At 33.2% G+C, this 10,046-nt stretch overlaps 1 protein-coding gene across 1 annotated transcript; it reads left to right on the plus strand.

The window, feature by feature from the left end:
• The first annotated feature begins 278 nt into the window (after positions 1-278).
• On the plus strand, positions 279-2,522 carry LOC124295537. Its single transcript, XM_046745946.1, has 5 exons — positions 279-437; positions 547-711; positions 868-1,016; positions 1,770-1,945; positions 2,463-2,522. Exons 1-5 carry the CDS (start codon positions 301-303, stop codon positions 2,520-2,522), a joined length of 687 nt encoding a protein of 228 aa, XP_046601902.1. The 5' UTR covers positions 279-300.
• Positions 2,523-10,046: the final 7,524 nt, after the last annotated feature.

Below are 10,046 nucleotides of genomic sequence, written 5' to 3' on the forward strand. Positions count from 1 at the left end.
CATATAAATATGATCTAGAATAATTTACCGCGTAGACTATTGCCAATAATTCTTTTTCAATCGTTGAGTAATTTCTTTCTGCTCGGTTTAATAATCTAGATGTATAAGCTATAGGCAAATCTTTTCCGACTGTTCCTCAACTTAATACGCCTCCTATTCGCTGGGTGCGTAAGGCATAGTGGGGGACACAGAACTGATGTCAGCGCTCGCTGCGGACAATATAGAACTATGGGTGGCTCTTTTTTACTTAAGGCTATTAAAATAACACGTGTGTCAACTAAATTAAATAAAGTAAATAAAATGGGTCATCAAAGTTGTTGTGTAGTCGATTGCAAAAATACAAGTCGAAATAGCAATTGTAAATTTTATAAGTTTCCGGTTGCCAATTGGAAATTAAATCAGCGAAAAAAATGGATCGCTGCTGTTAAAAGGCAAAAGTAAGTATTACTATAACCTATAACCATATATTATAGAATAATATCATGTACATGTGTATATCATATAAGAAATCTGAGTATGTAATAGTTTAATTTTTTTTTTGTAAAGTATTGATGGATCGTTATGGTCTCCAAAACCTATGGATGTTATATGCAGTGAACACTTCATTAGCGGTGAAAAATCAGATATTGAATCAAGTCCCAACTTCGCTCCAACTATTTTTCCATCAGCTTATAGACGACGTAAAGTCAACGAATCTGCCGTTTTGAATAGGTACGTAAAAGAATTTAGTTTCGATTAATATATTTAGATTAATCGAAATAATCGACTAAAAAATTAAGTCACATTAATCGGTATAGTTAAAAATTTAGCAATACCTATTATATTTAATTTAATTTTTATTTCTGTTATCGTAATTAATTCATCTAGACACAAACGCTTCATGGAGAGAAGAATAATGAAAAAGTCATTATCGTCAACGGCTGAGATACATCCGGTGATGAATTTTGTAGAACCGCCTGAAATAGCTGAAGGTGATCAAAATAATACATTCATGAATCAAACGGTGGAGCAGGCATGTGAAGCGAATATATATTTCACCTCCAATGTTTCATCAAAAACATTCATTTGTAATCGGTATATCACTAATAACAAATGTGATGCTGAGACACAAACAGAGATTCTGGAAGCGTCGACGTCAAAAATAATTACAAATAATAAAAAATATGTTAACAAGGAGTGCGGTACACCACATAGAACGTTTGCTGATCATGAAACTCAAGTAACCAATATGTTTGAAGGATTTTCATCAGTTAAAAAAAACGAGCAACTCATAGATCTTGCTGGTGTAACATTTAATAATTTTAATTTTTTATTAGACAGAACAAAACCTCCTAAAAAATCGACGATTGGTTACAAAGATAGACTGTTCATATTTTTAATGAAATTAAAAACAGGACTCACTTTTTCGGCTCTTGGCGTATTATTTAACGTGCATAGAACAACGATTTCAAGAATTTTTTTCGACATTTTGGAGCAATTAGCTAGTACGACAGCTAATTTAGTATTTTGGCCGGATATTCATGTTGTTCAAGCAACGATGCCTGAGTGTTTTCATCATGATTACAGTGATACTCGAGTAATCATCGATTGTACTGAATTTAATATTGAAATTCCTGCTAATGTTGATCATCGGGTTTATTGTTATTCGCATTATAAAAAAAATTTTACTGCGAAGGTTCTCATAGGTATCACTCCAGGAGGATTTATTTCCTTGAAATCAAAAGTAGCTGGTGGTCGTAAATCTGACTCTCAAATGACAATTGAATCAGGTTTATTAGATCTTCTAGAAGATGGTGACGTCGTTTTGGCTGACAAAGGTTTTCCGGAAATTAAAACATTTATCGATGCAAGTGGAAAAAAATTAAAAATGGTTATGCCACCTTTTTTAGAGAAAAAATCTGAATTTACAACACAACAAACTCAAGAAACGTACAGCATAGCAAAAGTACGAATTCATATTGAACGCATAATGCAACGATTAAGACTTTATCAAGTATTAAATAAATTTCCTGAAAATCTATTTCATTGTGTAGATGACATCATACATGTATGCTGTGTTTTGGTAAATTTACAACCACCAACAATTTCCAAAAAAAAAATGAAGAATATAATCAATGGTTCAAAATAATTGATATTTTTTAATGAACTGGTTAATTTATTAAATTTTTTGGATCATGTACTAACATTACAACTGAATTATATATTAAATACATATTCTTAGGCATAAAATATACATTAATAAATCATATTTCAACTTTTAGCAACACGTAATAAAGCTTTTTTTATGTAATATTAAAATAATGTAATATAATGATATAATAAACTTTTAATAATATAAAATAAAACATCTTATTTATTTTAATATAATTATTCTGATGGATTAATTTTTTTTTCTGTAAAAATTCGCACTGGTGAGGTTTCCTCACTGTTATTGTTATTGTCAATGTAAATTTCATTTTCAGCACAACTATCAGTATTTGATGTATCAATGTTTTCATCATTCTCTGTACTTGGTTCTTTAGTCATTGCCGCACAAAGAGCTGGTAAATAATCTCGAAAATAAAATATTTCACTTTGTGAAATAACTTTCTTTAAAAAATCTTCATCACGAAGCACTTCAACTAAACAACAACCACCTGGTATTGGTGAATATATAAAAAGATCACAAATATCCATCCCACTCACATACAATTGTATTTGAATTTGAGTGTAGTAACTATCAGACTTCTTCAGTTCCCAGGCACCATCAATGAGTTCTAAATATTTAACATTACACAAATTATCAGTTATATTTATCACAGGTTTATCCTTACATAAAATGGGACATTTAAATTCGACTAGTTTTGAGATACATCCATCTAGTACAACTACTCCATCAAGGCTCGCGCAAAGCCAAGGTTGAAATTTGCAAACTGTGACACCAACACGTTTCACAGTACAGTTATTAACTTTTTCATAATTTTCTCTTGCAAGTGATTCATTATTTAAACCATACTTAGTAGAAGCGCAATCAATTTTTTTTGGATGTAATATTTCATACACCAGACTTTCAATAGTTTTAGTTTTTCTTACTTTAATACTGTGCACGTTTTTACTAGCAGACAATCTTAGTTGTCTAGCAGCATACCATTCAGTGCAAGTAGATTGTCCCAAAGTTTCACAGCATAGTTTTATAATATCTTCTTCGGACATTTCAATTTTTTCGACGTAAAAATCTTTTAACTTCTTATCTAACTTAAAATTTGTTTTATATTGCGTATTTTCATCACAAGAAATTAGAAAATTAATTGCACATTGTTCACAGTCTTCCTTTTCTAAATTAATTTCGACTTGTTGCAGTAATGAATTCATGACTCTTTTGACCGTATGTATATTTGTATTTTTAGCTTTTGCTACCATCACCTGTTGTAAAGGAGATTCTTCTAACAATTGAGAAATATCTATTTCTGGAGCCTCATAACATTTTTCTCTTTTTGCGGGAAACATTTCTCCAAATTGTTTACCTTTAGCATATTTATCTTTTGCAAACTGTCGGGCACTAGGTTTTCCCCATACTTGTTCATTACTTGTTTTTGTTGCACTCTTTTCACTATTGATGAAATAAATTAATGCTGCGATGTGTTTACATTTCTTGCTCTGATTGTATACACAATCACACTTGACATCTGTCACAAGTCGTGTCTCATTAATCTGAAATATTAAAACAATAAAAATAAAATTAAAAAAAAATCCAAACAATGATAATTGTAGTATGTAAGTGTTATTACATTCAATGATGTTGTGTAAGGCGTTGAATTTACCGATGCTTGTCTAATGACGCGCGCTTTAATTAAATAACTTTGATTTAATTTTCGATGTTCTTCAACATCTCTCACATGTTCAGCCAGAACTAAATTTTTACCTTTTATTAAAGTTTGTGGTTGGAAAATAATATTGTGGGTAATAGATTGAAAGCCGGTTTTTAACACAAATTCCATTTTTATCTGAAAAATTAAATAAAGAAAATAAAAATTTTAGATATTTTCGTAAATATATAATTATGTCAAAATGAAATATTTTTTATTTTTTATATAATTTCAGATTGTTATATATTTAATATTAATACTTATTTTTCATTCAATATTAATTTAACAATAAACTTCTTGACAGATTTTAACACTGCTTAACCTTATTCACATGAGACTTGTTTTAGTTATTGTGTTAATTTTACTTACTTTTTTCAGCTGATCCAGGTCAAAACTTATAATTTAATATGCGCTCTGTGTAAAATTTTACATTTTTAACATAAATAATATTTTTTTCAACTTTGTTTAATTTTTTAAACATCTATTTAGCATTTAGTACATGTAAAATATCTAAAAAGAGCCACCGTAAGTTGTATCGTAAGGTGGCGCTGGGGTCACGCACCTAGCGAATTACGAATCCGGATGCATCTGTTCTTACTATAAAGGGTTTGGTAAAATCAGGATATTGAAGTATTGGATTTTCGCACAGTTTATCTCGTAATTGATTGAAGGCGTTTTGTTGTGCGTCCTTCCAGAGAAATTTAACATCTTTTTTTAAAAGTTCCGTCAAAGGTTTTGCTATTTTAGAGAAATTTTGTACAAAGCTTCGATAGTAACCAATTAGACCTAAGAATTGTTTTATATTTTTTGTCTTCTTGGGTTTTGGGAATTGTTTTACCCCTATGATTTTCTTTGGGTCGGGCTTAATACCGTCCTCACTAATTATGTGCCCTAAGTCAACTACTTCTTTCTTTATAAATTCACATTCATCTGGTTGAAGTTTTAAATTTGCATTTCTTAATTTGATCATTAATGAATTGAATTTATTCTCGTGTTCTTTGAGAGAGCTTGAGTATATTACTGTGTCATCGAGGTGAACAAATAGTTCCATACCCTGTAAACCTCGTAAAACGTGATCCATCAACCTTTGAAACGTTGCTGGCGCGTTCTTCAGACCAAACGGCATTCTTTGAAACTCGTAATGACCATACAGCGTTGAAAATGCTGATTGAGTTGCATCGATTTCTTTCATTTTGATTTAATGAAAACCTGAGGCAAAATCGAATATTAAAAAGTATTTTGCGCTGCCCAATTGATCTAAAATTTCTGTTATATTAGGTAGCGGGTAGGCGTCTCCTACCGTCTTCTCGTTTAAATTTCGGTAATCTATAACCATTCTCCATCACCCTTGGAATCGTCCTTCTTCGGTACAATCCATAATGGAGAATTATATGGAGATAATGACGGTTTAGTAATTTCATTATTTAACAAATCTTTCACCTGCCTATTTATTTCATCTTAATGAATTGGTGGGAATCTATATTGTTTAATATTTATTGGTTGTTCGTCAATTGCATTTATTCCGTGTTCTGTAACATTTGTGGCTCCTAATAGCTCACCAGGAATATGAAACCTGTCTTGGTTTTCATATATTAAACGATGTAAACTTTCTTTTTCTTCATCGTTTAAGTGTTCGAGTCTTAATAACTCTAATATTTCGTTATAACGTATTTTTACGTCGATTTTATTAATTTTTCGAATTCTTTGAAAGTTTTGAATGCAATGATCATTTTGGATGCTCTTATTATTTTGAATGCGATGATCATTTTGGATGCTCTTATTATTTTGAATGCGATGATCATTTTGGATGCTCTTATTATTTAGGTTATTTCTTTTTGAAATTAATTCTGGATTTCAAAACAAACCTTGTTGACCTATTCTATCGTCATTTCCCTGCCCTAAGGAAGGGTTTGAATCCAAAATTCCATTTCTCACTAGAAGATTTGCTAAATCACTCACGCAATTTTCCTGCAAGTCAAGCCCCAAGGTTGAATCGTGCAGCGGTATCGCGCCCTCGCTAGGTAACAAACTTATGGTCGGTACAAGCAATTCTATCTCCTCATCCGTAGAATTAATTATTCGGATATGCGCTTTTCCGTTATCATTTTTGACTAACGCTTCTTCCAAAATACTCCCTCTTTTACAGTTAATCTTGGTACGTAACCTTCGTTTAGGTTCGTATTTTTTAATTTTATATAGAATGGAGCATTTGAACGCGCGGGAATTGTAACTACCTCTCGCATATTGGAATGAAATACTAACAAAGAAACGTTTTCAGGTGTCCCCCTCCGATTTCGATGAAACTCTGATATGTTATAGAGGGTCAAAATCAATGACACACGCATTTTCTTTTATCGGCCCAAACTCATTTTAAAGGGGTGAAATACCCCTCCAAAGTTGACCTCCGCCCAAGATGATTTTTCTGTTTTGCATACAAGGAGGGAATTTTGATAACTAATAATGATAATAATAAATACCTTGTCAAAAGTAATGAAAATCACACTTCGAATATTCTCAAGAACTCTTCATTTCAGAGGTTAACTTGTATATACAAAGTTCATTTTTTACATTAGAAACAAGATGTTCATCAGAGCTCAATGAATCCAACAGCACTGTGAAGACCATGCAAGGATACAGAATACGTGCTTTCGATTTTTTCCAAAAAACTGAATTCTTATCGACTTTTTTCCCATTATTGCGGATTATGTCTAGTATTTAGCCATGAATCATTGAATAACATTGTTTAAAAATCGCATTCATTCTGGCATCGCTCTCTTATCATTTTACTGTTCTATCATTTTTTTTCAAGAAACGTAGATATTTTTCATTTCAAGCAGACTATCAACTACTCGAAAATTCGATGTGTGTCATATGTAAACAAGTCATATCTCTACTTGAATTAATTCTATGGCACAGATATTTTTTTTAACGATTACGCGTATCTTTCGGATATTTTCAATATGAAAAGTCGTGAGACCGTTCAGTGCTTGTTAATACGTTAATAACAGAACTTCGAGCAGTTATTGAATTTCTTCTCACGTTTACAATGAAAGTGAATCCAATAAACGTTATCAAACTTCTGTGGGCAGCATTTGAAGTAATGAATATACCCGAGTCCCCGTTAACAAATGATGAACGTGAAATAGTATCGAACTTCGAAAACATTTTATTACAAAGCATAACAGAATATAATAGTGTGGAAATGATTGAGGAAAATTCTCTTGACTTTGAAGAGCCCCACAAAAATCTTGAAACGTTCGCAGTGGAAGATGCACATTTTCAGGTGACTTCCGAAGAACCTGAAGATCGCTGTTCCGAAGATGACGAACCTTTAAGTTTCGATTATAAAAGAAGAGCTGTTGAATATTGGAAGAGTGCAAAGACGAAAAAAAATCGCTCAATTGATACGGTTCGTCATAGATGTAGAAAAGTCATATCAGTACGACAATTGCGTCGTTGAGCACACCAAATCAACCAGGGAGGGACATACATGGAAAAATTGGCTCGCATATCAGAGTTTACATTGCAGAATATGAAAAATGCCATTGACGCAGGCTTGATTGTTCATGATACGGATCTGCGAAGATGGGCTTTACAGGCCCAAGGACTTATCAGTCATGAGGATTTTCGATTTAAAGCATCGCCAACGTGGTAACTTAACTTTAAGAAGATCCTTAGCGTTACTAGCAGAAAAATCAATAATTTTGTCACGCGAAAATCAGTGGAAAATAGTAAATATTTACACAAGAGTGCTGAAGAATTTTTGAAAAGAGTTGAACCTTATATTTTCGAATATGGATTACAAAATATATATAATTCTGATCAGAGTGGTTTCCAAACAGAGATTCATTCTGGACGAACGTTAACGGAAGAAGGAACTGAACAAGTGTCGTGCATAGTACAATCAGTAACTTCAACAACGCACAGTTATACTATACAGCCTACAATTTCAGCGGACGGAAAATTATCATCTCCTTTATTTATTGTTTTAAAAGAACTATCCGGAACGTTCGGACCTATAGTTGAACATCATTTATTCAGACCGCCAAATGTTTTCATCACAGCTTCCAAATCAGGAAAACTTACTTCAGGTATAATAATTCTTGTTTCGCGCTGCATATATTCAAACGGTATTAATCACAATGATTCATCACGGAGCATTTCAAGATGTGGTTAGGAGAAGTGTTTATCCCAAAAGTGGGAACAAAGAGTCTACTTCTAATTGATTCTTGGAGTGGGCATTGTTCTAGAGTTGTGCAAGAGACAACACCCCCAGACAAAAAGTTGACGACTTTATTGATACCGAAAGAAACCACTGGAAAAATTCAACCTCTCGATGTTTTCGGCTTCCGTATATGGAAAAATTATGTTCGTCATTTTTCAGACACCGTAGTTCTTCTTGATTATGATTTAAATTCACATTCAAGGAATAATATAATAAAATTACAGTCTTTATTTCACAACCAACTGTCATCTCCGCGATATCATAATTTGTTTCGTTATGCGTGGCATAAAAGCGGGTTCATTGCAAAGAAACCTGATGAATTTGATAACCCCGCCGATTTTGCATTTGGACAGTCATCTCATCCAAATTGTGAAATCAAATGTTGCACGAATGTCGCAGTAATCAGATGTTCTTGGTATAAAAATCACTTTGCCTACAGCATTTTTTTGATGAATATCATGATTGTATCGACTATCATCCATAAAGCGATTTATAGATAAACTTGAAACTTGTTTTTGTTTAAAGGGTGTGGCCACGGTAGAGGAAGTAGAATCATGTGCATATTCAACAATTTTGTATCTCTCTATCTAATAAAAAAGTTTCAAACAAATGAACGTAAAAAAAGATTATAATAACAATAGTAAAAAAAGATTATAATAACAATAGTATACGCATGAAGTTGGCGGTGGAGTGAGATCCCGAAAACAAAACAAAAAGCATCTAGCAAACCCTTTGACAGCTGTCATCGGCTGTTTATGACAGTCTTTGACAAATATCTTTATAGGTATCTATTTCTGACGCGCAAGAAATGAACATGCAAACGAAAATTATCAAGATGATTCCCGACAGGAATTGTCTTTTTCGCGCGTTGGCGTATTATGTATACGGCACTCAAGATTGACACGCAGAGGTGAGACTGAGTATCGTTTCAAATATAGTGGATAATTGGTCTACATTTGCGGGTTTTATCACAGGTAATAAGTCAAACGGTGCTGTGATTAGGTCATCTGGTGATTACAAATCACATATGAATAAAAATGTAATATACGGGGGAGAAGCAGAATTAGCTGCAGCTGCGGACATTTTCAAGATATGTTTAATCGTGTATCGCGAAGGACAAATTCATCCACACCGGATCGGATCACAAAATGAAACACAATTCTCGCTACTCTTCACCGGCGACGGAGACAGTGGACACTTTGATGTCTGGAAGAACCAAAATAAAATTCAGATAGCGAGTAATAAGTATGAAAAGTAACAATCAAATAATAGTAAATCTAAATATATCACCAAACAGTCAAAAGGACAGCCAGGATTTACGATGACAATGGAGAAAGGAGGAGTTTCAAGCAGCAGACAAGGCGATGAAGATGGTGGATGGTCGGAAGTATCACGAAAGAAAGAGGAAAATAAAATTGTAAGTGCGAAGAACCAAATAAGCCATAGAATAATATCCATCAAATATTCGTATAACCAGGAAAGAGGACGACCAGGATCGATGTTGACCACAAGAGAAAGAGGTGTTTTGCGGAATGAACATCAACGCAAATATAGAGAAAAAAATAATATAAAGAAGGTGATTTTGGAGAATAACCGGCAGAGCGGCAGTAAAAATAATTCAACGAAGGCTGTCGAAGAATTAGAAGAATCGATTGCGATGATTGATTCGGAAAATAAATCGAGAGGACGACCAACCAATGTGATGTACATAGAAGAGCGAAAAATTAGACGACGGGAACAGCAGCGAAAATATAGGGAAGTGAACAAAAAATATCATACTGGCTTTTCAACCAACGAACAGAAAGAAGGAGTTTCAACCAGCAGACAAGGCGATGAAGATGGTGGATGGTCGGAAGTATCACAAAGGAAAAAGGAAAATAAAATTTTAAGTGCGAAGAACCAAATAAGCCAGAGAATAATAATAAACAAATATTCCTGTAACCAGGCAAGAGGACGACCATGATCGATGTTGACCA

Source organism: Neodiprion lecontei, chromosome 7 (genome assembly GCF_021901455.1).
Source record: "Neodiprion lecontei isolate iyNeoLeco1 chromosome 7, iyNeoLeco1.1, whole genome shotgun sequence".
Taxonomy (NCBI): Eukaryota; Metazoa; Arthropoda; class Insecta; order Hymenoptera; family Diprionidae; genus Neodiprion; species Neodiprion lecontei.